The following is a 27,630-nucleotide window of genomic DNA, read 5'->3' on the forward strand; positions in this document are numbered from 1 at the left end:
CACACGGATCCACAAAACAAATTTAATGAGCGGAGGAGGGATGCAGGATTAAAGCCGTTAAATTAGCTAATTAAATGTTCGGTTCAGTTAATTAAACGGCCTTGGAAACTGTAGCATTAGATTAGTGGTGCCACATGCAAAAAGGATCTGCTCACTTTATTCGCTCGCACTTTTTTGACTCCGGGGAGCTGTGAAACTGTTTTTTTTTTTGCTTTGCATTTAAGAAAAGTAATGAGTCTGTGGCAAAACGAGTAATGCTTCAGTGACATGAATGAGTGAGCCTCTCCAACCAGAAGCAAAGATAAACGTCAAAAAGTTTGCCTTGCTGCTGTCTTGCAAAAGCTGTGTTTTGATTGTTGTCTTCTTTTCACACGGCTGTTTTGCCAGCCTGCCTTCTTGTGTTCTTCAGCACTAAACCCACCAAACCAGTCTTTAAAACTCACCACACCCACTTTGGGATTTAACCACCTCTTCTGTCCTCCGACAAGCTAGTCCTTATTGAACCAAACCCTCCCTTTAGGCCGAAATCTGCTCGATCCTCCCTCCCCCCCATTCCGATTCTAACCTTTCACCTCATTTCACTCCCAAACTGACACACATTTTCAAGTGTGAATGAATTGACACAATTCAGCAGCTCCACCGGCTTGTTGTGTTCCGCTTCTCGGTGGAGCTCAAGGGAGGTCTCGCACAATCCCGGCCGGCTCCCTGGCTTTTACCCAGAGGCAGTGACAGGGATCGTGTTTGGCATCCAGCTGTCTCTGGGCCTGGACTGATTCATACCAGCTGCAGACAGACGCTAGTGGGCTGTTCCGGCTGACACTCAACTACATAAACAAGGCCATCTTAGGTGCTTCAATCCACGAACAAGGTACAATCGAAACACGTCCGAGTTGCACAGTAACCCGTTGAGGGACCGAAGTGTGCGTTGACTTTTTCTTTGTGAGAGTTGTGCAGTACTTTCTTGCGCTGACTTGCGTATGAGACACCTGTCGAGTGTGCACACGTGCTACTAGGAGGCGTGAGCAGCTGTAGGAACAAAAAGAAGAGCCTGCACTGTGCTCACAGAGACATGATTTGACTTGAGCCAAGACTTTCTCAAGTTGCACAATATGAACGATGTCATAGTGAAGAGCTGCAGTTGATGGTTGCTGTGATCACTTGTAAACACGTAAATAAACAACCCTCATGGAATGGTTGTCTTAAATTTAAACAAGAATCCTGAATGAGACTAAAAAAATGGAGTTTCATAGGAAGCCAATTGATTTTCCGTCACTAGGTCGGTAACCTTGCTAAACACTTTTTTTTAGCGCTCTCCGTGTCACTAACATTGCCTTTCTGCACTAGTGATGGGTAAGCTGACGTGGTGCTCCACTGATATTTGGAGATGGGTGATAAGAATTCACCACACACTGATCACTGCTCTGTGCTATGAGCGGCCCATCGATTAACATCGGCCAAGCTAATCAGTCACCCCGAGGCCTCTGTCAAGATGAAAGATTCAAGGCTGCGCGAGGAATACAGATGGATTTAACTTAAGACCTCGGAGGCTTTTGAAGTCTTCACTTTTGAACGTTGACACAGTAATGTGACTCATGTAGTCCATTCATCGTGGCTACAGACAAAGAAGGTACTTTCTCTTTTATTGCAAAGAATTTGACGTTCTATTCACAAGCGTACTAAAGCAAACTTGATGTAGGATTAGAAATACTTGAAACAATAGCATCTTTAGAGTATTTTGGCAAAGTGTCCATGTGGATTTTTGGTGCCTCGAAATAAAGTTTGACTTCAGGGAAAACGGCCAAGGCTGACGCCTGTGACTGAGTAATACAAGACAGATTTGAGAATTAGGGAGTGGTCTTGTAGGAGTGGGGTACCCTGTGGGTTTAGCACGATGTTTGATTCTCCTTCTAATATATGGGAACTTGTTGGGGTCACAACGGAGTCAAGATCTTTGGTAAACAGATAAACTGGAGTGCGTTGTCCTTTCTCGGTCCGGTCACTCCTTCATTCTGGCCTCAAGGAAGGTCTGGATCTTTTGAATGTTCTCCTCTTGCTGACCCAGAGACTCCAGGAAGATGCCCATTGGTGACGTTTTGAGGCCAGCGAACTCAATTCTATTCTCCAGTTTATTCTTCATGTTGCGGAGGCGAAAAGAAGAATGGGCCAGGATCACTGTAGGGGTAAGAGTTTGGAAATTGATTGTTGTCATTCTCAACAAAAGCTACATAATGAACCTGTGTATCCATTATTGTTTGTTGTGCAGTGAGATTTTTTTTCTCATTTCCAATTGGGCTTTGGCGGAGTGAAGGTTGGGAACCACTGATCCAAAATTGCTGTTTGTAACTTACATGTGAGCGGTAAAGTGATGGCTGTCATGAACACCATGACGCTCCCCAGAATTGCTATTAACATGCAGCTCGCCACCATGACAGCAATCACGAAAGCTGAGGGGTTCTGACTTTTGAAGTTCCTGATGGCGCTTCTGTTATCTGCCGCCCACACTGAAACCAGAAAGACTCCTACGACCACAGCCATGGCGGTGAACATTCCCAAAGGGTTCAGCAACCTGCAGGACACATGGATAGGACATTGCTGCTCAGTTCTGATGGTTGACAAGTGGATTTTAATTTGGTCGTCAGCACCACCAAGTGGTGAAAGCGAGTTATTACAACAAGAGTTTTGATCACGTGCTAAAATTGACCAAATGTTTAAAGATTAGAGGTAACTGTGTCAAAGTGCAATCTTTGTGTTCACAACTAAAGACACTGAATGTTGACCTATTGCGTCTTTGCCCTTACAAACAAAATGTCAGAAAGACTCCTGATGAAAATCAGATTGATTCGATTATTGATTATATCCCAACTCTGCAAGTGTGCATTTCACTTGAATTCATAGTTATTTTTGTTTGCACCGATATTTACTGACAGTGTACAGTATTCGCATTAATAGCATCCTTATGTAAGACTCGACCTAAAAACAATGCACGTTATAGATACTAGTCAGCTGGGATAGCGTCCTGCAGGTAGCTCAGTCGTCAAGGAAATGACGACAGTTAAACCTACAAAAAATGGATGCATTGGTTTCATGTGGCTGTAATCACACACAAAAAACCTGGCATGACATTCAACCTAAGTATTCCCCTTTTCAGAGTTACACAATAAACACAGACGAATTGGTGAGGACGCCGACTGCTTCCATGATTAAGCAGATGCAACGCTACTTACCCGACAATAAGAAAAACACTAACAGCGACTGCCAAATAATTAGTCTGATAATAAAGCAAGTTGCTAACAACTCTGTTATTCCATTTAGCCATATCTTTCATATCCGGTTTGGCGAATCTATCCCAACCGGGAAAGAAATCCTCCCACGGTCTTAGCGGCGTCAATTCTACTTTTGCCATTTTACGCTTAACACTTTACTAATCTGACAGCAAGGCAAAAGGAACTCGCGTTTAAAAAAAAAAGAACTGCGGCATGATCTCGCGAGATTATTGCGTTTGCGTGAGCTCCACGCAAGCCCTGCTATTGGTCAGTGATCACTTGACCTCACGAAACTTCCTGTTTAACCTCATCGTCAGAAATGTGATGGCAACTACTAGGCGAAGACGTTAATACTCTGTTCAGGTGACAGGTTTGCTCTACTCTACGCATATATGTCGAAGCTTTATGTTTTTTGAAGGTTTTGAGTAAAGAAATGGTGTATTTTATACGCGTGGCTGCCGGCGGCATGAATGCACTCCATAATTGTCTTTGCACAGATGTGGAGCAGAATATTGAGACTTAGTGTGCCTGGTCGGACGTGCTTCTCGTGGAGGAGTCTTTTCACAATGCAACTAAAGAGCAGCGAGTTCCAGGTTTTGTTCACCGATGGCCTGAACCAACTGGCAGGTCAGGATTTCAACATTTGGCTCTTTAGTCACTCATAATGGGCCACTCGCAGCTAGGTTACCAACATTTTCAAAATAAATGATTGTGCCCGGAAATACTTGAAATAATCTTTCCAATGACACTGACATTGCGTTGAATGGTTGTAAATTAAAAACTGTTAGTTAACAATTAACCTTCAATCTTTTATCAATCTTCAAAATGTAGAACTAGCACCTAATGGTTTAATACACTGGTGTCAAACTCAAGAGCCGGGGGCCAGATACGACCCGCCACATCATTTTATGTGGCCCGCGAAGACAAATTGTGCATCAAATTCGTGTCATTACTAGAATTGCAAATTGTCTTCACTTTTAATGTCTTTTTAAAAAAATATTTGACCAATTTTTACTCGTCTGATTTGAAAATGAGTTATTTGTCAGTTTGTTTTGTAGCTTTTACTGTATATATGAGGTGCTCATACATTTATTTGGGTTGACAGTCATAATGGCCCTCCGAAAAAAGCTATGACTACAATGCGGCCCGCGAAAAAAACGAGTTTGAAACCCCTGGTTTTATATACCGTAATTTTCGGACTATAAGTCGCGTTTTTTTTTTTCATAGTTTGGGTGGGGGGGCGACTTATACTCAGGAGCGATTTATATACATATATATGGGTTTTTTTCACTTTTTTGGGCATTTTATGGCTGGTGCGACTTATACTCCGGTGCGACTTATAGTCCGAAAATTACGGTATATGGATGGATTGGCACACGGGGACACCATCCTCTAAAACGTTGTGTTTTTCACTTTGTCAGAAACATTTAAGAAGAACCAATATGAGTTGAGAATAGCTGGAGGTGCTGTGCGGGACCTGTTGTCAGGAAAGCAGCCTGAAGATGTCGATTTTGCCACCACGGCGACACCTGACGAGATGAAACGTATGTTCCAAGACGCCGGGATCAGGATGATTAACAATAAAGGAGAGAAGCATGGGACCATTACAGCAAGGGTAAGCCTTGGTTGACAAAAAATTAAGAACTCATTCATAGCCTGCAAAACTAGACTAAATAGTTCATGTAAGTGCATAATTTCATTTATTTTTTTATTGCTGGATTAAGATGGTCTTTTCCCAGTCATCATGCTCTCACGACACTTGAGTTTCTTATGACACTATGTTCATTTGTTGATCTTTTTAAGCTTCACAATGAGAATTTTGAGGTGACAACGTTGCGGGTGGATGTTCAGACTGATGGCCGTCATGCCGAAGTGGAGTTCACCACCGACTGGCAAAAAGATGCAGAGAGAAGAGACCTTACAATCAACTCCATGTTTTTAGGTACCTTGACTGTTTATCCTTGGAGTGGAAGTTCAGCAACATTGTCTTATTTCTGTTGACATCTATTGTCCCTTTGCAGGTCTGGATGGCAAGTTGTATGACTATTTCAAAGGATATGATGACCTCCAGAGCCGAACGGTCCGATTTGTTGGCAGCGCGGAACAAAGAATCCAAGAGGACTACTTAAGAATACTGCGTTATTTCAGGTGGGCTGGTTTTCTTTGATTTGGGTGATTGATACTAAAAAGTGTGAAATAATTTGGGTTTAACAGATTTTACGGCAAGGTGGCCCTGAAGCCCGATGAACACGAGCCTGAGACGCTGGAGGCCATACGAGCCAACGGAAGCGGGCTTGCGGCTATTTCAGGGGAGCGCATTTGGGTGGAGCTGAAGAAGATTGTGATTGGCCAGCATGGCGCTCAACTGCTGGAGATGATGTACAGCTTGGGGCTAGCACATTACATCGGTGAGATGGGTTCTTGAGTTGAAACCTTGGCGAACTTGGGTTTGTGCCCATTTGCTTGATGTTTTATCAAAAGCGCATTCCAGTTCTCAATCTAAATGAAATGAGAGGATCATTAACCCTACTGCAAAATATTATTTATGACGGGGTGTTATAATTTGTGTGTGGGTAATTGGATTTTATTCTTTTTGAATTACGGCCAAGCAAAATCTAATTAATGCCCAATTAAAAAATAATTGAGTGCAAACGCGACGAGGCTCCCAATGCCATCTGTTTAAAATGACTCTTGTCCCAATGTTTTGTTTTTAGGAGCAAGGAAATCAAAAATTATGACAACACACGCCGCTCACAAATTGTTAGGGATATTGGAGGACATTTCAGAACAAACCTAAAATGAACCTTTACGGGAGAATTTCATTTGACCTCCTTTCAACTTTTCAGTACTCGTGTCCAGCTTTGCGTTTGAGTCAGTGCATGCTGCCCGATACGCGGCCATGAAATCAAATGCAATCAGTCAACAGTCGGTTGTGAAACGCTAAAGTGTGTCATCTCGCTCTCATTTTGTGTTGGCCTGAAAGGAGCCACACTGCTTGATTACGCAAGGAAGAATTGTTTGAACGAGCACTTCAGGAAACCCGCGCCACCTTTTCTTCTTAACAGAACACGGGGAATCGATTGAGCACAACATTTCTTGGTAGTCTGTGAGCATAATAGACTGACTGAGCCTGTGAATCGATTCTCAGCGACGCATTATCTGTTTGGGCTCGGAGAGCGCCATTCTTTAATCAGATCTTGGCGTCAGCAAGTCTCTCAAATCAAAAGAAATCAAGACGCCTCTCTCTGTCCGTCTGTCCTTAGGTTTACCTCCCGATGGCAGCGTTGAGGAGATGAAGCGGGTGTGCCAGAACACCAAAGGTCACTCTCCCAAACCGATGACCATCCTCGCGGCTCTCTGCCGCCGCTCCGAGGAGGTTGAGAAGATGGACCTTCGACTGAAGGTGTCCAAGGAAGAGAAGACGCTGGCTCTGTTTCTGGTTAAATACAGACAGGATCTTCGCAAGAATGATGACGAGCAAGATGGCCTCAAAACCTTTACCGACTTCATCATAGATGTAAGTTTTGTCGTCTTGATATGTGTTGTGTGACAAAAAAAAGAATCTTGTGCTTATTTTTCAGGCTTTTATGTGGCTCACTGCTGTTGAGTCGCCATAAACAAACAATCAATTTCAATTCATTAGTGCTTGGTCACTATTGCCACCACGTTTCATTTTCAAAAGTTTCTCAGTTGGTTGGGTCATTGATTATTTTTTTTCTCTCCTCCATGTTTGTGTCAGCTCCAGTTGTGCGGTAGCAGTTTGCTATGCATGTTAAATAAGCACAGTTGGAGATGAGCTAACAAGTATTATTATAGCAGTGTGATGTTACGCAACACGTTTGGGATTCCTGACGGAGCCCTGCGAACATCAGGCTGAATGCTGGCATCTCCAAAACCTCCTCTCCACGTCAGCCTTTTTTCTGACTCATGTCCCGTTGAGTGCATTTCACTAACGTAACGCCGTCGCTGTTTTTGACAGACTCGCGAACTGGATACTCAAAGCAAAGTGAGCGAGCTGCTCAAGTATCAAGGTGAGCACAAGCTGCTAGCGGAGCTCAACGCGTGGACCATCCCCCGCTTCCCCATCAGCGGACACGATCTCCGCAAAGTGGGCGTCATTACGGGTAAGGAGATAGGGGCAACTTTACAGAAGTTGCGAGACATCTGGAAGAAAAGTCATTATCGGATGGACAAAGACGAACTTCTCAGTTACGTGAAGTCCTGATGTGCCGATGCCAAGTGCGCACGTGTGTGTCGGTCAATACCGGTTTAGACTCTGGAATCAAGTTTGTAATAGCGCTTGCTTTAAGTATTGAATGGACCCGCGCACATAGCACATGCACATTAGCAGGGACATGCGCCCTCGTTGATGAATGCAATTTCCTTCAAATTGAGACCATGGGGCAGCTTTTAGACGCCAACATAAAAAAAAAAGATAATGCCGCAATCAACATCGCCGTGCAGAGAATACATTAGCGCTGTCGCATTTCATTTGCATATTTGTCTGCCGTTTCATCACTTTTATGGTATAAGTGGAAAGCACAGGTTATTTTCAAGGTAAAGTTTTTTTTTTTTATCTGGGAAGATGACAGGCTTTACATTGGACACAAGCCAGTATTTATTTCTCCTGTAAATAGTCTGGCATTTATAAACATGTTCTATCCATCATGTGATAGAAATATTTGCGTTGGGCCCCTTTATTTGATGTATATATTTAAGTATGTAGATTAGAATGTGTCCTTGAGGACATGGTGATGACTGTATCTGCATTTCCAAATTGATTTATGGGCATAATTGTAGTATTTGTCCAAAGTAAAAGTGAACATTATGGCAGAATATAAAGTCCTCTCACTGCAGGATTGAATCAGACATGAGTTTACGTCTTTTTATTGGAGAAGTAATTTGCAAATGCAAAATCCCAGTTTGGTTGTCGGCGCAAAGGGTTCGTGTTGGTATTTTGATTCAAAATTCTTTGCAAGTCATCCATTCATAGACAGTCGAGGAGCGAGCTCCTCCTCCTCCTCCCTCCCGCAGAGACGAGGGAAAATGTGCAAGTGTTGTTCTCTTCCATCACTACCGTTTAAGATGCGCAACACTTGGATCTGAGCAGAAATAATCCAATTGACATCTGGGGTGCTTGTCGCCTCTCATCACTGTGATGCCACGATGGATTGGCAGAGCGACAACCTCACCGAGCTCCCTCCGGAGAAGCTGCAGCCTGACGAAAACGAGCCCCGGGACGAGCGCTTGGCTCGAGTGGAAGTCGCGCTCCTCTCCGTCATCTTCATCACAGCCGGAGCCCTCAACTCGGGACTCTTGCTGGTGTTGTGGAAGACAAGGAAGCAGCTGTCCAGGATGCGCGTGTTTGTCTTCCACCTGTGCGTCGCCGACTTGGTGGTTGTCTTTTTCCAAGTTTGCCCGCAGCTCATCTGGGACATTACTGACCGCTTTGTGGGCCCAGACGTGCTGTGTCGCGCAGTGAAGTACCTGCAGGTTGTCGGTATGTTTGCCTCCACTTACATGATTGTGGCAATGACCGTGGACCGATATCAAGCAATCTGCCATCCCATGGTCACCTTTCGGAGGCACCGTGCACGCTGGAACGGGATCGTAAGCGCCGCCTGGTGCGTCTCCTTTCTCGGCGGCATCCCACAGCTGTTCATTTTCTCCCGCCTCGAAGTGGCTCCGGGCGTGTATGACTGCTGGGCCATATTTGTCACTCCGTGGGGCTTGAGGGCATACGTGACGTGGACCACTTTGGTCATCTTCATCTTGCCCGTTCTCTCCGTGATTGTGTGCCAAGTGCGTGTTTGTCACGCCGTGTACTCTTCCAACCTTCGCCTCAAGTCGCAGTACGTTCTGGAAGAGGACGTAAGCAATGTGGTGATATCTGCCGGGGCTGGATTGTCCAAGGCAAGGACCAAAACTGTGAAAATGACCCTGGTCATTGTGCTCACCTACATCATCTGCTGGACGCCTTTCTTCACCGTGCAACTGTGGTCTGTGTGGGACCAAGAGGCGCCCATGGAAAGTAAGGCCAAGAAAAACACGTAGTCTGTGTGAAAACTTTGTATATAGGCTCATTTATATCATAGTTGTTCACTCACCTTCGAATTTCATCGTGTTACCAGATCCAACCTTCACCATCTTGATGCTCCTAGCCAGTCTTAATAGCTGCGCCAACCCTTGCATCTACATGCTGTTCAGTGCCAAGTTTCCCAAGAAGTTGACGGGCCTGTTTTCCAGAGGCCACAAATCTCATCGGCGTGCAACAACGCAGGAAGAACCAATCATGGTCAGTTCCCTTTTCATCAATCTCAAGAACCTGACAGGTTCCAAACATTTATCTGCCTCACCCACCTTTCTAGCAGAACAACAGTCTAAACTCTGCAAATGACTATCTTTAAATGAAGGTTAAAAAGCCAAACTTCATTTCATTATTATTTATTTTTATGTAGTGCTGCATTACACTGTGAATAAATCATAGTTTGGCCCTCTATTGTAGCTGTTTAGAAACATAATTCAAATCTTACTGAAGTCCTAAATCTTTAACAGTCAAGACTGAGAAGACTATTTTTTGCGGAATCATGAACATACTGTAGATGTGCTCATTCATGCAGCAGAACTCAATGTTGTAAATAATAATACGTTTTATTTATAAGGGTGCCTGCCTTTCAAGGCACTCAAGGTCAAATGTAGCGTTCTTGTAAGTCCAACTGACACAGAGGGAGATGGTGATGATCGCAGGTCCTCAGGAAGCTGCACAGAGGCGTAGCCAAGCCGGGGCGAGCCGGGGCGGCGCCCCGGTTAGGACTCCCTGCGCCCCGGTTGAAAAAAAAAAAGAATCGAGCTTTTTCGATTCTTCATTTTCATGCCGTTTTTTTCTTTCGGTCTTGCGCGAATGTGCTTGCGCTATTCTATGTGCGCGATGTTATCCATTCACCGTTTGCCTCCCGGACGTTGTTTTAGCGATCAGCGAACGGCGTGGGTGATGTTCGATTTTTTTTCCTGTGGGCGTGCGCCCCTACTGGAAAAATTCCTGGCTACGCCTCTGAAGCTGCAGGAATATTAATCACTGTTTTCTAAGGATTTTTTTTGGGGGGGGGAAAGCTTTTAATTGAACTATCACCCACATGCAGCATATTGTACAATATACTGTAAGCGTTCATATTTGATTGTACACTTCTATAGCCTCTGTGTATGACTTAAGTTCATAGCAATGTTCAGATTTGTGATGTTGTGAACGTGCGCCAATAAATTAAGATGAACACAAACATTTGGATGACTGTGCAATTACTTTCAAAACGATTGCAGTATTTTAATTGCGTTGTCTTGTTTTTACCAGAAGTATAAAAACAATAATGCACTACCAATATGCAAATATGCACTGTGCCCTTTGTCGTGAAAAGATTTGAAAACACTAATGTAAACACTTCCAATGTTTAAGTAGCACAGAAACTGCAGATACCCACTTGCATAAGCAATCATACTTCTAGAAGCTTCAATTATAGCCAACAAAATGCAAATCAATACAATACAAAATCACGGCAGGTTTCAGGAGCAATGTGACAAAAGACCGCAGCGCCATTGATTTTTACAACACTCCTGCAGGTCCCTGCCAATTTACCGAATCATTAATGAAACCCTCAATAAAGTAAGTCAGGACTATCAAGTCTTACCTTTCTAAGCCTGGGAGGGCATTGAACAACTGCAATTTCATTTTCCAAAGTCATTGTTAATATTGCTTTGACTGTATACTAAGTGATATACTCTATATCATTTGCCAGCACTCTTGTTTTTGTCCTAAGAAGAAGGCCCTATAGGAAGAATATGTTGCCATGGCAACTCGCAGAAGTTGAAATTTGATTAAAAGGGGGCTAATTGACTGTTGGATATAAATGAATGCAATTTAAGTGGTAAATACGTCACTGCCTCTGATATACATAGTTTAGGCCAGCAGATTATTTGAAGGTTATTTTCTCTGCAACAGCAGCGGAGAGCTTGTTGCACACTGACTGACATCCATGCTGTCATTTTAGAAGGTGTGCTTCACTAAAGTAGCCAAAAGGTGTCAGTAGTGTAAAATACAAAAACGACACAGTGGTGTTCCTTCCTGTACACTTCTGACTTCCAGTACAACAGAGTTCTGTCATGTGCAGATGGGCGCTTCCCCAGTTGGTATGGCCCCAACCACCTGCACCTAAAAACCACCAAGTCCAGGGTAATGGTGGTGGACTTGCCAGTGACTATCAATGGAGACTGTGTGGCGTTCACGGTCATGACACCGTTTATTGGATCAATTTAATTATTATTGTTAACTATCTATTTAAATTAATCAGCTCTATTCTCTTCCTCTCTTTTGTCATTGTTTTTGTCGTGTCCAATGTTTATCTGTTTATTTATTTAACAGCTGGCAACTGAATTTCCCAATTGATTGATTGATTGATTGATTGAGCGACAATTTATTGAAAAAACGATCTTTATCTATCCATCTATCTATCCATCTATCTATCCATCTATCCATCTATCCATCTATCCATCTATCTATCTATCTATCTATCTATCTATCTATCTATCTATCTATCTATCTATCTACCGTATTTTCCGCACTATAAGGCACACCGGATTATAGGCGCACCTTCAACGAATGGCCCATTTTAAAACTTTGTCCATATATAAGGCGCACCTTCAATGAATGGCTCATTATAAAACTTTGTCCAGATATAAATCCATATATTTGGACATGCCTGCTGTAGTGGCTCAATATTGGTCCAAATATAAGGCGCACCGGATTATAAGGCGCACTGTCAGCTTTTGAGAAAATTGGAGGTTTGTAGGTGCGCCTTATAGTGCGGAAAATACGTTATCTATCTATCTATGTGTCTGTCTGTCTGTCTATCCTAGCACAAGGAAATAAATAATGTAAGGCATTTTAGACAGGTGTCATAAAGATGTACATTTCTCCAAAGTTCCGTTTAATTAAATGTCCAGTGTACAGATGCCCAGATGAGCACAGCTAACTTGATAAGACAGCTTCTCTATTTGTTGTTGTCATCATGATGACTACCACAAAGAATATTCATCGGTTGGTCTCCAATCTGACAACCACCGTGATGTCGCTCAGCTGTGTGGTGAACGTGGTCCTCTGCTCGATTATTATTTTTAAACACTTGTTGTATTGGATCACTCCGTTTGTCAATGCAAGTTTCACTTGTTCATGGTAAGGAAACGCTTCAACGGAATGTTCCATCTCGTCAACTAAGGCGCGCAGCATAAATCGCAACGTAAATAATTGATCGCTTACTGTATTTATTTCTCATGTGCTGAATCATTGAAGAAGATATTGCTTTTTTTCTGGAATGTCCCAGGTTTCATTTTTGTCTTCAAGATTGGGCGTATACTTTCTGCCACGTGTCAAATATTTTGCAGAACAGCCACACCATCATTGAGGATAATTGCTAGGACATTTGCACGCAATAATTTGGAATGGAGCACAAACGAATCGTCCCGTGTGCCAGATGAACTTCAATCACGTCACACTTTGACAGCACAGTTGCGCCTCCATTCAAAATGAATATAACAACTCAATTTTCATACATTTCCAAGCCTTACTTGAACATTAAATCAAATTGATTGAGAAGATTTCTCAAATAACTTTTTAAAGTCATGTATTGTTTGATTCATTGGGAATAGTAAGCCATAACACGTGTATCTTACTTCATGGAATATGCTAAAGCTCAAAGTAATTTAAATGCAAAACTCAGTCATAATGTGCATTTTATGTGTAAGGCTGTGGAATGGAAAGGTGTAGTAGCTCCAAGAGAATTATCTGCTCTCTACCTAAGTGAGGAAAACGTCTGGCCAGGCCTTGACATAGTCTTGATGACCACCTTTGGCTGCTTCCCCAGATCTACTTTCAGCTCCCAATTATGTACCTTTGCCATTGGGCCAGGGTTGAACACAGCTGCTACCTGGTATGTGAGCTATTTATATTTTATTGAGACATCTTTTTTCTCATATCCCACTTCAAAAATAAGAATCGAGTCTGCAAAAAAATAATATATCAGACATGACAGTATCCGTACAAAAATAGTCCGACTCATCTATTTCAGTCGCACAAAAATGTCACATCTCTTTTCCAAATACTTGATCATGTGTTTGCATCTTTTGAGTAGCGCTGTCATCTATTTTGGGGGGGAAATGACATCATATCTTTTTGTTCTTGTTCAGCTCATGTCGGTCGCGTCGCCGCCGTTGCTTTGCTTTCATGAGGACTTTCAAAGCGATCGGTGAGACTTAAAAGTGAAAGACATCATTTGAATTTCAAAGACCTGACAGAACACATAGCGGTCTGAAGGTCTTCCTGACAAAAAGCCTCCTGGATGCCGTCTCCTCTACCCGAGACGGCATCCTGCTGGGTGTCATTCAGAGCAAACATGTTTTATGCGGTGAAAGCTGTGTTGTCATGTTTGTGCTTTTCTGTAAATACATGTTTGGAATTGCACCATTTACATTTCGCCCTTGGGAGAAATAAAGTCAAAACATGTTGCGCTCTGGAGACACCAGAGAGCAGCCGCCATTGCTGTCATCACCTAATTAAGCATTGCTAATGTGACTCCGTTCCACTTTTACTCACTTTGATTTGTAGGGTTCCTGCCCAGCACATCTCCATGGAGATGATCTTTACGGTCTGTTGTGGGCTGCGCACTAAATGATCCCATTAAAAATAATTTATAACGGTTTAGCATCATCACTCCATGCTGGCACGGACACTCGCCTGTAAACTTGAAAATCTTCATATGGGGAACGATTCGACTCGGTTTGATTCAGCGGGATTGTGATTCGATATTATGTGTTCTATTCAATACATCTACGAATGATTGAGCAAATGTCAGTGAACTATTTTTCAGGATGTGGAGGGAATCATCCCGGGGAACTAAACTGAGACTTCTACACCGCTACCAAAAATTCAAGGTAAGCAATGAGCTTACATGTTGCACCATCATATTGAATAAAATATCGTACATACAATATAACCATTGTAACTTCTTGGTTGAAATCATGATTTGAAAAATAAGATCAAAGAAATGTTTATTTCATTTGTTTTTCAACATGTGTGTAAACAACAATAAGCAAGTGATTGTAGACATATTCTAGCAAGATAAAAAGTATTCAAGAAATGTAGAAAGCCTTACATTGTTTCACCTAGTTGAGAACATTCATTTTTCTATTGCTGGTTTACGGTAGTTGCTCCGCAAACAAAGTCAGAATCAAACGTGATTATCAATGTACAAAAAAGTAAATGAGGTCATTGATACAACATGACATAGAAAGAGCTAACAATAGACAGTATATCAAGTCTCAGCGTACTTAGTCTGCTTACATTTGGAGTTCATAGATAGATTTCAGTGCACTACAGTCAAGATTGAAGTCGATTTACATGAGAACGATTGCATGATTGAGAAACAAGTTCAAACGTGTGGATTTAGCACATCTACTGAATGTGTGACAATGCTCATGCTGTTCTCAAAAGGTGTACTATAAATAAAACAAAGTGTCTACTTCATTCAGTAAGACAAAGAAAGCTGCCAGTGTCTGTCAAAATTGACAGGGGTTCAAAAATGTGAAACTAAGGAGCAGGAGATGTTGTGTCTGGGACCAAAGGAAAGAAAGCTCGAAAAAGATATAAGGTAGTTTACTTGTACATGCACATATCTTGCGTCATGTGCTTCTGACATGTTTGTCCAAAAGCGAGCGCTTGCTTTCACCACATGTAGTAGCTACGTGTCGTGTCCACCTGGCTCGGTTTGCTCTCCGAGGAACCTTCTTTGTCTTTGTCCCCGTCCGCCTCCCATAGGTTGATAAGAGGCGGGTAGAGCTCGTTCAGCGGTATGGACGAGGTTTTCTGCATGTACTTTTTCAGGGAATGGTGATAGTTTTTCCTTTTCCAGCGCTTGGCAATATATACGCTCAAGGAGGCCAAGCTGATGATGGCAAACATCGTGCCCATGACCGCCGCCAGAGCTACGTTGGTGGCCTGGTCGGAAACTTCCACGGCGAAGGCCGTTTGTTTGGTCGTCACGTTCACGCATGACTTCTGCGTTTGGCGGTGGATGTCGGAGACGGTGAGGCAGACCTCGTACTCGGTGGCTGGGAGTAGATGGGTGAGGTTGTACTCGTGGACATCCACGGGAACCTTGGCAGTGTACGTGATGTGCGGGTTGTCGATTTTCATGGTGGCGGACGACCACTTGAGGTTAGAGGTCAAGACGTTGGAGTTGATCTTCCAAGAGACCAGAATTGAGTGGGAATCCGTCTGTTTGACAAACATGCTCATCAGCTGCGTGCTGTCCAGCAGAGTGCCGTTCACCCGCATGGCCGTCACCCGTGTATCGGCTCCTTGTGAATTCTGAGCCACGCAGGTGTACCTGCCGGAATCTCCCACCCGAATATTGGAAATTCTCAATGTACCGTCGCCGCCGAGGCTGTACTTATCAGACGGGCTGTTTATCGTGACCTCGGCCCCCGTCGGTGTCACCCAGTAGATCTCTGGTCCGGGTTGGGACAGGGCTCTGCAGTCCAGTTCTATACTAGCGCCGATGTCTACGTCGAGTTGACTGGGGAATGTGTCCTGGCTGATGATCGGCAAGCACTGGTTCGCCGGCTCCCGCTGTAGAACGTCTTGCACGTGCATACCTCTGAGCTCCGTCGGCGTGGCACAAAACATGGATAAAGGTTTCATGAAACGGACAGTCGTCTTGTTGGCGGCCATCCATTGGATAACGCAGTCGCAACGAAAGGGGTTGCTGTGGACGCTGATTTCACGCAGGTTGGGAAGAGAATCCACTGTGGTCTGGTAGAGGGCGTTCAACGCGTTGTTGTTCAGCATTAAACTCTCCAAGGCCGGGACATCGCGGAAGGCGTGACTGCTGATGTAAGAGAACTTGCGGTTGTTTGTTGCCTCCAGCTTAGTGAGCTCAGGAAGATTATCCAGAGCGTGGCGGTCTATCGAAATCAACTCATCCATGTTGTTTATACCCAGCTCCTTTAGCCTCAGCATGTTCTTGAAATCACCCTCCTCGATCTTGCGCACTGGATTTTTGTTCAGATCCAAGAATTTGAGGTTGGGTAGCTTTTGAAGGGCTTTTTGAGGAACTCGGACTAACCTATTGTCGTAAAAAGAGAGACTTTCGAGGTTGTCGAGGCCCACAAAGGCATTTCCGGGGATATCTGTCAAATCCATACCCGCCAGGACCAGGCTTCTCAGATTTCCCAGAGGCTTGAAGTTAAAATCCACAATCCCACCAACAGGATTTTCCCCAATCATAAGGATCTCGAGATTGGGCGTGGATTCAAACCACCGACTGTTGATGGTCTTCAGTTTATTGGAGTTAAGGTGAAGCCGTAGCAAATTATGGAGTCCAGAGAAAGCTTTGGCCGAAATGGTATTGATCTGATTGTGGTTGATGTAGAGCTCCTGCAGATTGCTGAGGTCCCGCAGACAGTAATCAGGCATTTCTGCAATCTGGTTCTCTTCTAAATGAAGCGTCGTGAGCTGCGACATATTTGTGAGGCCGACATCCCAAATATTACTGAAGTTGTTCTGAGACAGATCCAGCTCTGTTAGGTTAAAAAGCTGCTCCAGCTCTTCATTGGTCCTGGCAATGTAGTTGCTTTGCAGCAAGAGAACCTGAGTGTCACTGGAGAGGTTCCCAGGGATGCGTGTGAGGTGCAGGTCGTTGCAGTCCACGGTGGTGGCATATCTGTAGGTGGACTGTGGGGTGAACCAGGGTCGGATCTCACACACACATAGCTGGGGACAGTCGTTGCTTTGCGCATGGAATAAACTTGTTGATAGCGTAACCAGGATGGCAAACATCTGGCCTGGAACAAAGCACCCCAACCTCCATCTAGCCATGCTATAGGAGGACTGGAAGAGGGGCAGGTGACTTTTGGAGAAAGGAGCTAACAGTCATCAACCAGATTTGGACCCGATGTATCTTAGAGTCCAGCGAAAGCGCCCTGAAGTGTCTTGATGTCTTGATGGAGCAGAATAATCTGAAGAGAAAAACAAATGTAAGACATTCATTAAAGCGATTGTGAATCAATTCAGATTTTTTTTTTAATATTCAAGCATGTGACGAATGAAACAAGTTTACAGAAAACAATAACAATCGCTAACCCAGTTTCCTTGTAAGGCAATAAATTATGTGCAGCATCAACAGTTCTGAGACTGCAAGTCAGCTCATTATGATGCAAGCGCAGAACACTGCTGTGAACTACTTGGAAATGGCTGAAAATCCTCGGAGAGCTTTCATCTATCCAGCAGGCCCACGAGGACTTGATCATTAACTTTTTGAGCCGAGCATCCCCATCACACTGAACATCATTAGACATTCTTGTGAACCATGCTGGAAAGATGCACGACTCAAATTTTAATGCAAAAACTTCAGAACATGAATGTAGGGCAAGAAAAAAAAAAATTCAACCATGGCTTTTGTTACATAAGTGTGAAGTTCCTGCATAACTTTTCCCGATCTTAACTATGATTTAAGAGTTCAAGATAAGGGGAACCTTACTGAAGGTGCCATTTAAACAGATGACTTTTGTTTTTGTAAAATATTTTAAACCAATAATTTATTTCGGAAGTACTTTAAAAACAACCGTAGCAGCATAGAAAGGTCTTTACATCAAGAAAAAAAAAAATCAGACACAAAAACAAGTTACAGCAGCGTCATCCTTGACAATAGCCTTCAAAGAGGATTACGTTGGCGACCCATCTTTGACAAACTCCTTGCGCTGGCATTAACAGCAGCAAAACCTGAGCGATCCCATTACTCAGTCAGGTGTCTTCACCAAAGGAGGAAACTGTTCCATTGTAGATCTGCAGCAGCACGGTCCCATGTCTGCACTGCGTGGCATTATGCTGAAGGTAATCTTAAGCAGCTCGTTCCTAAGAGGCTTTCCAGCAAGGGAGCTGACTAATTCTTCCCAATGAAACCTGCCTGGCAACAGCACCATAACGACAGGAGCAATCATTTCTTATCCTTGGAATTCCCAATGGCACCAGGTGTAGCAATAGTGGTAGCTGCTATATATCTATTTATTTATTCATTCATTCATTCATTCATTCATTCATCTATCTATTTATTTATTTATTCATTGATTTATTCATTTATTTATTTATTCGTTCATTTGTTTATTCACGAATTTTGTTGAAATCTTTCTCGATGAAATAATTTGATAGAAGACCGATTGAACCTTCTGATCAAGTCGACTGGCATTTCCCAGCTTTGTGTCAAGTCACGTGACTCCAATTAAATCCCCGCTGCTTGAAGACAACAAAGCCGTTCACCATCAATGACACTCGTGCTATTGATTTTACCCTGCTTAATTGCTTTGCTCGCTATAAAATCTACAAATGTGGAGAAGTACAGCACGTGTGATGTTCTCGAGTTACAACATACTTACATATGCATGCGTGCTAGTTATGAAGAAAAACAAATCTCAGAATAACAGCGCTACCGAGCTCGAAAATGTTGGCTCATTTCAAGTTCTTCAGTGCAGATAGTGTTATGTAACCGCTACCGAGGTTTGAGCGAGGTCCCCGTTGAAGACAATTTAATGTTTGATGATGGAACAATGTTTTGTAGGTCGTCTACCATCTCTTTTGCTCTTGTTCATTTATTCATAAAGCTATGAGTGAGTAAGACACAAGTCAAAGATTTCTTTCAACTAAAATGCGCAATAAATATGTTTTAGGTTCCAAAATAAAAGTTTTGAGTTCTATGCATCAGAAATATCAGGACTTGCGATCTGTAACAGTGACTACTCAAGGTCTTACGCTCTTCATAAAAGTAGTGATTTTCAGTATATTGTTAGTTATGAAATTGTCTCCATCGATCTACTTCCACTTCCACCTCGCAAACACCTGTTAACTGAAACCAAACAGCAGCACAGGTGACACATACGCACACACGCACGCCAAACATTCGCCGCATAATAGCATGACTGCCATAATGGCTAAGGAAATCCTCTGACCTGGACTGTAACTACATCTGTTGTCTCTGAGACTTTTAGAGCAGAGGACAAAGCCCTTCTTATATGAATAATGGTTCCAGGCTTTAGGCTCAATAAGCCCCCCCCCCGGTTATCTTTCGCTCTCTCTGCTTTACACCCTTGAGATCTAAATGCTGCCTGGGGCGGGGGTGGGGGTGTCATTCGGGGGGCCCTGCTGCCTCCTAAAATCCTGATAGATGCAGACACCTGCTTGCAAAGAACACTAGATTCATGGGTGACGTGATTTCACATTATGTGTTGCCTGGAAAAAAAGTGAGGGATTGTTTAAGAGTCAAAAAAGACAGTCACTGTCTCTCCTCGCTCAGCATCGCTCAGTCACAATCGTGCAACAGCTGCGGTAGGAAGCACGACAATCCACAATGGACCCCCTACCAACACCCCACCACCCTTCCTCCCAATTACCCAGAGCAGCAGCAGCATCTTCCAGAAAGGCTTTGCCTCTCTAGCTACACACCAACTTCTCGAGCTTTTAAAACACAGCAGACATGCAGACATCTGCCCAAATACACTTTGTGATTATTATGCAAATCACATCATCACATTTGGAGAACGTTGCGCACGCGTGCAGTTCCTGCGGCGGGGCACAGCAAGTGCGGCAAAGACATCAAAGTTAGTTTTTGACGCATTGCCCAGTCGACCTATTTGATGAAATACACCAGTAGGGCTAACTGCAAACTTGCCACTTTGATGAATAGTCTACTCAGTGCTAGATGATCTGACTGTTAAATTGGTGGCCATGCCCTTGAGTGCGTCTGTATCCAAAATAAAAGCTCAGCTCACCGTCGCTGCTGGAAAAAACAAACAAACTGCACATCATTTTGGAATTAATAACTCTAATACTACAACAAATGCATTTTTTTTTTTTAACAATTGCAGTAGATCGTGTTTTCCGAGGCGTCTCACCTTGTCATTCCAATTCGGTGACATTTAACGCACCAGTCTTTCCTTCCCAAAGGGCATCGCGTATCCACGGAGCAACCACCAAAAACGTCTGTGACTGCCTCGTCACAACAAAAGCATCATTTATTCCGCTCCCTGGTCGCGCGCGTCCCACCCGATCAGTCCCGGTGCCGCATGGCGCTCTGCGGAGAGATGGCCAACCTGCTGCTAGCCTCCACTGAGGAATGGTCGCCCCACTAGCGCTCCTCTCCACCAACAGATGGAGGGAGGGGGGGGAGCAAAACAAACGATAAAAACACCTGGCGTGGGCCACGCCAGTCAGCTGATTCCGCGGCAGCCGATTGGCGGAGCGCGGCTGTCTGTCAGGCGCGGCCAAGCCAAGCAGCGCACCATCTGCTCAAGCTTGCTGGGAGAAGAACAAAGGAGGCAGAGGGCGTCTGGGCCAGGGCGGGGTTGGCTGGGATGGGGGTCAGACTGCTGGCCAATGCTCTTATTGTAAACATGATGGCCAGAGCATAGAATCAAATGATACACCTTCAAATATAATACAGCCTTTATGGACTACACTGTACTGATATATTATTTATGAACAACATGGACAGCCTGCCTCATCTTCCATCCCTGAATTTTCTATAACGCTTAGCCATATTATTGTCGCAGGTGAGCTGCTGGGGACTGTCTCAGTTGACTGCTGGGCTACTCGTGTCAATTACAAGGCATATAGTTCTACAATTCAGAAAACCGTATATACTCATGCATAATACAATTAAAAGTTTTCATACTATAGGTTATGACAGGGATAGTCTCAATGCATTTTGTTTTTGGGATGTTTCTTCTATCGAGTGTAATTTGATGAAGTTATAGGTACCGCACAGTTTGACAAATCAAATTCTTAACACGTTTTGTTTTTCTGGATGTGTACTCTGCATAATCTTTTAATAGCTATCATTTCCACAGGATGCAACTACAGTAATGGTGAACCATTTTTGAGGATGCGAAGACCCAGAGCGTAGCCACAGGCTTTCTTGGGGAACAATGGTAAGTCGCTTACTTGATTATGTGAATCAGAGAATGTGTGAGGTTGCTCATTCTTTTTGGTTCTCATGACATGTCAATGTCACCTCTACATAAACTCGTTTAACCTTTTTGTGATGCTCCCGCAGTCGGTACACTTCAAAATCCAAAAGCAATATCTGAATTAATGTGTTTCGTCTTATTGAACATTCTGTAGGAAATGTTGATCTGTGGTGAGACATGTCTGCAGCTAATACAAGGCACACAAAAAAAAAACATTTTTGGGTGTCGTTTGATCAACTTTAAAGCCCCAAGCATCCACCAGTTTGATGTATCTGGGCCAGTGTGTAGCTCAGTGAAAAAGAGAATCACTGGTTTTATATTTAGGCCCTTTGTAAGTTTGAGCAGCTGAAGGTGCTGATAACGCCTTGCTTAAATTAACAGCCGCTCCGTATTGAGGCTATCAAGTGTTGCGATTGATTGCTTCTCTTGTCTTTTTTTATCGAGTAAACTGTGTGGTTGTCCGGGCTCGGCCTTACACCAAGTATGACATCATAGGTGCATGGGTAAACTAAAATAAGCATGATAGATTTTTTTTTTTTTTTTTTATTCTGACACCTTTTCAAGGTATGGCTTCATTTTTAGGCAGATACACAACTTGATTAGATTCCTTGCTGTTTTTTAGTCCTGTGTTTTTGAAAAGTGGGTGTGCTATTTGGACTATGAATAAGAAAACATTCAATAAGAGGGTTTCTCTGTAGTCTGTCGACTGAGCGCAAGCATAACAGCGCGACCATCTGCCTCCAGAGATGACATCACAGGGCCCCAGAGGGGGTCCGCCATTCGCACCACTAGAGAAGTGAATTTACACCAGAACATGCGCAAGAACACAGTCTTGAAATATTAATAACATCTGCCTAGTAACCAAATGCATGCTCTCTATGGGACACTCTCCATTTCTGAGTTGCAAACAGAAGTCAGCGATTCACTTTAGCGGCTTTAGGGAAGATGCATGCAAAAGTATTTGGCTGATTCATCGGACGTTAGCCATCATTTTATTTTATTTTTTACATTTTTGCCTGTTTGTAACATCGATTTCCAATGTGCAGTTCACATTTGCATTCAGTTGCATGTCATTGTATATAAATAGATTTCATTCACAGATAAACACACAATTACACGCTTGGATAATAAAAAGGTCTGTTGAAGCTTAAATATGTTAGTCACATTTTACTGAGGCTAAATCCCTTCTTTTGTGGCTAAATGTCATGCTAAAATGTCCCTAATCCATATAATCTGAACGATCAGATCAGTGTGGTGTGTATGATTGAAATGTATACACTTAAACGTAAATAAACAACACACATGCATTAGCATAATACTGTGCGGCATCCATTCAAAGAAATAACCAAAGCTTTTCACAACATTTTTGTATGTGTTGATTTCAAACAAAAAGGTCTTGTTAATAAAAGGTCAGTCGCGTAAATTAAAATAAAAACAAATGGGGGTCACCTACCCCCAAGAAATACATTCAAAACTATTTAGCAATATATAACTTGAAATATGGATAATAGGAAAACATCAAATGAGTCAAAACTGTGACATGATGACTCAGCAAATGTGTGTGTTCATATGCCAAACAAACATTTTTTTTTCTCTTCACATATAAATATGAATAGACTTGGAAATTCCAAGTGTGTATTTTTATTCATCTTTAAATCAAGTCTAATAAAGTGGAGCTTCACAGAGAATTGCAAAACCTGGTGATATATATCAGTAACCCGATTCGTTTGTGCATGGAAATCTATTCTGCGGCACGATGCAATACATTCGATGCTTGATCTAATCCATCACAAAGTCATATCGCAAAGCTGGCTACCATAGTCCGCCATTTCATATTAGTCCAAGCCTTTAGCTTTTAAGCAGTAAATGCTTTACAAAAGGGCCGATTAGACCTGCTGGTCCTCAGTCACAAGTATAATAAAGAGCTTTTAAACACATTAGGGTGACACAGGCAAAAGAGGATTGTTTACATCTCCCTCCCCCCTCCTTCAACAAGCAATTCAGGCAGATGGAGCTTAAAAGCAGACCTTATGGGGCAGTCGAGTCCATCTAACAAGTAGCAGCATCTGCATATTGAGTGGTATCCATTTAAATGACTTGTGTTCAAATATTGCTTCCTCACTGGCTCGAAGTGAAATATCATTTCCGACCATTTACTTTATTCTTTCGGCCTCATCGGCTCAGTTGAATTGCAGTATACGGCTAAAGTATACAGCGTTATATATAGATGAAATTGTCAACCCTGCACCAATAAGCGAAAGTGATGTCATATCATTTGGGGTATGCCCCTTAAAAAAAATGAAGCGTGTGAATCTGCATTGAGCCTTTTGGTAGATGGAGTGTCTGTCATCCATATGCATGAGACCTTGACACTCACGCTGGGTGTGTGACCTTGGACTCAATGGCTGAGAATGGGACCAGTGTGATATGTTGTGTCACGCCTTGATGCTGGCCCAAGGGGAAAATGGCTGTGCCTTGTGACTTGCACACCTAAACTGAAAAAAGTGCTGGAATGTGTATCCGCTTTCAAAACCTGTGATAATGAGGCCACTTTATTTTGAGACTTTGTTAACAGAGAGATAACGCTTTCCATGCTGTCAAATCATTTTTAAATGAACAATCGTTGACAAACAGATACTCGATATAATGTATTTTTCTCATTGGACTACAAGTGATAGATGTAAAGGTCTAAAAAAATTATATTTGAGAACATCTTTCAAAATGCAGTGTTCCTGTTCTCGCTCGCATTGTTTTGCCACAGACTCAAGGAGGTATTATTAATAACCCAATGAATCCCTTTTCAGTTCAGCTCAGCCCCTTTGACTTTGAAAGTGTAGCCTAAACTTCACACTTGTACCCAGGGAAACTGATGCAAGCATTGGGGGGAACATTCCATACAGGACACAATTCAGTTTTCTATTCAAACCAAGAGCAATTGTTGGACAGATTGTTCTGGTGTTTTCTCTCAGGGCCCAATTAAAAAGTTTTCCTTTAGCCTGCAGCACACTCACAGTGTGGATGTGTCGAATCACATTGCTGTCACACAGGCTTGAAGTTGTTGCTACTTTTAAGAAGCAAGATAGAAGTCTATTCCAACAATTCAAAGTGCTGCAGTCCCTCTCGAAGTAGAAACGTTGCCCTAATTTACAGCATCATACTTTATTCCTCACATAAAGTCAACTCGGGTCTGAATAGGTTAATTGCAATTTACATTAGAAACACTTTGAAAGGCTCTTTGTGTGGTCTAAAATATTCCTCTGGGTTGCAGCAATACATCAGCAAAAGTATGTCGTCCTAGCAGGACAATTTAAGGTCATTTGAAAGGTTTTCTTCCAAGTGAAGTCACAATAAATTGACTGTGTTCGGTTGTATTATAATGTTTATCTAGCAGTTCTCTACACAAGCCTGCCCTCTGCTGGATTAAAGTTATTACTACAAAACATTAATGTGAAAAAATAAATCGGATGAGATACTCGGAGTAGTGACGTAAATGGCCGTAATGCTGTAATTACTGTATTTATTAATTTTAACAACAACACGCGACAAATTTCCATTGTTTCAGAGCAAAACTTAAAATAATGTAATGTTTCCAGTAAGCCGCTAGGAGACGCTCGTTTGCTATGAAAGAACCGGAAATAGCTTCTTTGTCACATGTTGCCGGAAATGAGTAAACTTGTAAACAAAGTACCCACCAGAGCAATGAATGATTCTGATGTTGACTTGAGCAACGGTCTTGAGGATATTATAATTTCATTCAAACCGGATTCAACGGTGCATACTTTTCCTGTCTTCCAGGTAATGTTGTAATCAGGTTTAACTTGAATTTAATTGCCATTTCGTTTTCAACGGGGTTTTGTTTCTACGGCGGGGGACGTAAAACGAACCTGGACATAAATCAGAGCATGTCATTAACCACTATGTGTATTAAATGACTTCAATTCTTTGTTATTCCTCATAACAACAGAATTTTAAAAGTTTCTTTTATTTTTTAGTACTCTCCCGTCAACGTTCAAGGACCAGGATGCCCTGTTGACCCCAGTGAAGTCACACTTACTGGATGCTCCTGTCTTTCACACTCATGCATCCGTGAGAGCTGCTGCTGCCTGCAGACCCACGGGCAAGCCTACACCAGCCATGGCTCCTTGTTGAGCATCAATTTATCGGGTGCTGCTCGCGCCATCCCGGTGTTTGAGTGTAATGCCCTTTGCTCCTGCAGTGACACCTGTTTGAACAGAGTAGTGCAGCGAGGGCTGAGACTACGTTTACAGGTGTTCTCCACTAGCAGCAGGGGCTGGGCTGTGCGGACACTTCAGAGGATCCCGCGTGGGACGTTTGTATGCGAGTATGCAGGGGAGGTCATCGGCTTTGAGGAAGCACGAAGAAGGCAACTTGCGCAGACATTTGAGGATAATAATTACATCATTGCTGTAAGGGAGCATGCGGGCTCAGGCTCCATCACGGAGACGTTTGTAGACCCGGCCATTGTGGGAAACATTGGTCGCTTTTTAAACCACTCCTGTTTACCCAACTTGTTCATGGTGCCGGTCCGTGCACACTCTTCGGTGCCCAGTTTGGCACTGTTTGCTGGCCGGGATATTGAGGTTGAAGAGGAGCTAACGTTCGACTACTCAGGAGGCTATGGAAACCAAACACCTGGACCGGTGCAACAAACTGGCACTGCCGTTCAGGCCAGCAGGACGCTCCAGAGGAAAGCTTGTCACTGTGGTGCCAACAACTGTGCAAAGTTCCTGCCTCTGGATTTAGCCGTTTTAAACTAACCTAAATTGAATGTTTCCTCACATGAAGTTGCATTGTTAGTAGCCTGTGTGGTTGAGCCACTAAGATCTCCAGACTCTTCTAGCATGATTATTTGCTGTTTGGTCTGGGAATGTGGAGGGAACTCCTTGACATGTCCCTTCTTGCTTTTTCAGGCATCAGCGAATGCCTGCTCTGTGCAGAATAAAGTCATCATGTCCCAGCACAAAATATCTTGTTTCCCCTCCAACCCTGCACGCATTTGTCAAGAGCAGGCTGACACTGGCACTTGCTGAATAGGTGTCATTTCATGTCTCAGCCAGGAAATAATTGGTCATTCCATAAAGCAAAACCTCGAGCGGTAACAAATGTCGCCATATGCATCGTGTCATCCTCAACCATCTCTTTTTTTTTTAGGTTTTCGCAGCTTCTCATCGCTCTTGGACCTCAAGAGAGGTGGGACCAATTAAAACAGACCTGGGGGGTATTTTGATTTAGAAACAAGTTTTATTCCCCAGTCAAAGGAGGAGGAGGAGTGGCCCACTTTAGTATGACTACTTCTGAAATCAGGCCCTCCACTCAATGTGGCCCATTTTCCAGCTCGCTTTCATCTTATTAATATCAACATCTGGGTTAATTAGAATGTCTTTCATGCAGAAATGGGATCACTGCTCCAGCCACACCGCGCCTGGGAGACGTGCAAATGTAGGAGTGGACAAGCAGCCAGGCTGATTTCAACTTGATATTTTCCATCTATTAAGCATATTCAATGGTGTTGTGTCAAATTTGTCTTTTCTTCTTGCAACGACTCGCAAACCTGGTTTTGGTGGACTTTCTGTGTGGTCAGCTCCGTCAAATACTTTGGTCTCCTTGTGTATGTATGCATGTATATTCCGCTGTTCTTCGTGGAATCTATGAAGCTTATAAGAACAACTTCAGTTGTATGACTCATTTTTGCGTGAGTCCCTCGAATCTCCATGGAGACGGAACGTGTGTACAGGTGGCGATTGGTCAGTGCTGGTTGTGTCTTGTGTGCACAAAGACTGTTGGCAAATCTTGTCTGTTGACAGCAGCCAGGCTTCAAAGAAATAGGTCTTTTCCGGGGGCAGTCACCTAGCAACCGCCTGTTAATCATATTAACTGAGCTGCACACGCGGCTGCAGGAAATAGTCAGATCCTTCATATTGTCATTGGCAGGTGTGGAATCCAAGTAAAAGCCATGCCGCCGTCTAACGACGACAACGATGTCAAGTGAAAGTGAGGCCCTCCTTTGTGGCTGATCCTGACAGATTACCAGCGATGAAATCTACTTCGGGAAAATTCTGAAGGTTAGATAAGCAGCACTAGCCCACTGCCTTGTCTGATGTTATTCTTCTGTCGTGCTAACAGGGGAGCGCAAGAGTTGGATGACAGCAAAGCCTTTCTCCTGCAAATCAAACACCTGGCGGCTAATTTACCTGAGTGCATATTTGGTTTGCCCCCCCTGATTATGCCGTAACCAAGGGGACGTGATCAAGTGGTCCTCGGCCCAGTGCGCATAATGAAGAGGCCCGCT

General features: G+C 43.3%; 5 protein-coding genes across 9 annotated transcripts; 3 read left to right on the top strand and 2 right to left on the bottom strand.

Annotated features, from left to right (window-relative positions):
* Positions 1–1,613: 1,613 nt before the first annotated feature.
* LOC119123750 (PRA1 family protein 3-like) lies at positions 1,614–3,462 on the bottom strand. 2 transcript variants are annotated; one of them, XR_005098129.1, is made up of 4 exons: positions 3,225–3,462; positions 2,349–2,566; positions 1,906–2,172; positions 1,614–1,849 (listed from the first exon to the last, which is right to left on the bottom strand). XR_005098129.1 is itself a non-coding variant. In XM_037253106.1 (3 exons), exons 1-3 carry the CDS (start codon positions 3,401–3,403, stop codon positions 1,997–1,999), a joined length of 573 nt encoding a protein of 190 aa, XP_037109001.1. In that variant the 5' UTR covers positions 3,404–3,462; the 3' UTR covers positions 1,614–1,996. The 2 variants fall into 2 exon arrangements, 1 of the variants encoding a protein (XP_037109001.1); XM_037253106.1 differs by having other exon boundaries at positions 1,614–2,172.
* Positions 3,463–3,518: 56 nt separating this feature from the next.
* trnt1 (tRNA nucleotidyl transferase, CCA-adding, 1) lies at positions 3,519–8,132 on the top strand. The gene is made up of 8 exons (XM_037253100.1): positions 3,519–3,626; positions 3,761–3,890; positions 4,685–4,878; positions 5,067–5,205; positions 5,285–5,411; positions 5,478–5,671; positions 6,527–6,780; positions 7,243–8,132. Exons 2-8 carry the CDS (start codon positions 3,761–3,763, stop codon positions 7,486–7,488), a joined length of 1,284 nt encoding a protein of 427 aa, XP_037108995.1. The 5' UTR covers positions 3,519–3,626; the 3' UTR covers positions 7,489–8,132.
* A 92-nt stretch (positions 8,133–8,224) lies between these two features.
* On the top strand, positions 8,225–10,021 carry LOC119123747 (vasopressin V2 receptor-like). Of its 2 annotated transcripts, XM_037253101.1 has the most exons (3): positions 8,225–9,294; positions 9,395–9,641; positions 9,824–10,021. In XM_037253101.1, exons 1-3 carry the CDS (start codon positions 8,430–8,432, stop codon positions 9,852–9,854), a joined length of 1,143 nt encoding a protein of 380 aa, XP_037108996.1. In that variant the 5' UTR covers positions 8,225–8,429; the 3' UTR covers positions 9,855–10,021. The 2 variants fall into 2 exon arrangements, with proteins under 2 accessions (XP_037108996.1, XP_037108997.1); XM_037253102.1 differs by lacking the exon at positions 9,824–10,021 and having other exon boundaries at positions 9,395–9,684.
* Positions 10,022–14,337: 4,316 nt separating this feature from the next.
* On the bottom strand, positions 14,338–20,623 carry lrrn1 (leucine rich repeat neuronal 1). The gene is made up of 2 exons (XM_037253099.1): positions 20,247–20,623; positions 14,338–17,321 (listed from the first exon to the last, which is right to left on the bottom strand). The coding sequence occupies exon 2, from the start codon at positions 17,179–17,181 to the stop codon at positions 15,028–15,030; it is 2,154 nt and encodes a 717-aa protein (XP_037108994.1). The 5' UTR covers positions 17,182–17,321; positions 20,247–20,623; the 3' UTR covers positions 14,338–15,027.
* Positions 20,624–20,680: 57 nt separating this feature from the next.
* setmar (SET domain and mariner transposase fusion gene) lies at positions 20,681–27,026 on the top strand. Of its 3 annotated transcripts, XM_037253105.1 has the most exons (4): positions 20,681–20,896; positions 21,017–21,107; positions 21,201–21,281; positions 25,313–27,026. In XM_037253105.1, the coding sequence occupies exons 3-4, from the start codon at positions 21,279–21,281 to the stop codon at positions 26,096–26,098; spliced, it is 789 nt and encodes a 262-aa protein (XP_037109000.1). In that variant the 5' UTR covers positions 20,681–20,896; positions 21,017–21,107; positions 21,201–21,278; the 3' UTR covers positions 26,099–27,026. The 3 variants fall into 3 exon arrangements, with proteins under 3 accessions (XP_037109000.1, XP_037108999.1, XP_037108998.1); XM_037253104.1 differs by lacking the exons at positions 20,681–20,896; positions 21,017–21,107; positions 21,201–21,281 and adding an exon at positions 24,983–25,115 and having other exon boundaries at positions 25,313–26,144; positions 26,182–27,026; XM_037253103.1 differs by lacking the exons at positions 20,681–20,896; positions 21,017–21,107; positions 21,201–21,281 and adding an exon at positions 24,983–25,115.
* The last annotated feature ends 604 nt before the right edge of the window (positions 27,027–27,630 follow it).

This window comes from Syngnathus acus, chromosome 5, assembly GCF_901709675.1.
Source record: "Syngnathus acus chromosome 5, fSynAcu1.2, whole genome shotgun sequence".
Lineage (NCBI taxonomy): Eukaryota > Metazoa > Chordata > Actinopteri > Syngnathiformes > Syngnathidae > Syngnathus > Syngnathus acus.

What these genes read in the sequence shown, in the direction of transcription:
- lrrn1 (XM_037253099.1), bottom strand. Translation starts at nt 17,181, where the DNA reads ATGGCTAGATGGAGGTTGGGGTGCTTTGTTCCAGGCCAGATGTTTGCC.
- LOC119123750 (XM_037253106.1), bottom strand. Translation starts at nt 3,403, where the DNA reads ATGGCAAAAGTAGAATTGACGCCGCTAAGACCGTGGGAGGATTTCTTT. An exon ending in AGTGTTTTTCTTATTGTCGG is followed by an intron (nt 2,567 to 3,224) that starts GTAAGTAGCGTT and finishes TGTGTCCTGCAG; the next exon opens with GTTGCTGAACCCTTTGGGAA. An exon ending in CATCACTTTACCGCTCACAT is followed by an intron (nt 2,173 to 2,348) that starts GTAAGTTACAAA and finishes TTACCCCTACAG; the next exon opens with TGATCCTGGCCCATTCTTCT.
- setmar (XM_037253103.1), top strand. Translation starts at nt 24,984, where the DNA reads ATGAGTAAACTTGTAAACAAAGTACCCACCAGAGCAATGAATGATTCT. An exon ending in ATACTTTTCCTGTCTTCCAG is followed by an intron (nt 25,116 to 25,312) that starts GTAATGTTGTAA and finishes TTTATTTTTTAG; the next exon opens with TACTCTCCCGTCAACGTTCA.
- trnt1 (XM_037253100.1), top strand. Translation starts at nt 3,761, where the DNA reads ATGTGGAGCAGAATATTGAGACTTAGTGTGCCTGGTCGGACGTGCTTC. An exon ending in ATGGGACCATTACAGCAAGG is followed by an intron (nt 4,879 to 5,066) that starts GTAAGCCTTGGT and finishes GATCTTTTTAAG; the next exon opens with CTTCACAATGAGAATTTTGA. An exon ending in AATCAACTCCATGTTTTTAG is followed by an intron (nt 5,206 to 5,284) that starts GTACCTTGACTG and finishes GTCCCTTTGCAG; the next exon opens with GTCTGGATGGCAAGTTGTAT.
- LOC119123747 (XM_037253101.1), top strand. Translation starts at nt 8,430, where the DNA reads ATGGATTGGCAGAGCGACAACCTCACCGAGCTCCCTCCGGAGAAGCTG. An exon ending in CCAAGAGGCGCCCATGGAAA is followed by an intron (nt 9,295 to 9,394) that starts GTAAGGCCAAGA and finishes TCGTGTTACCAG; the next exon opens with ATCCAACCTTCACCATCTTG. An exon ending in ACCTTTCTAGCAGAACAACA is followed by an intron (nt 9,642 to 9,823) that starts GTCTAAACTCTG and finishes TTAACAGTCAAG; the next exon opens with ACTGAGAAGACTATTTTTTG.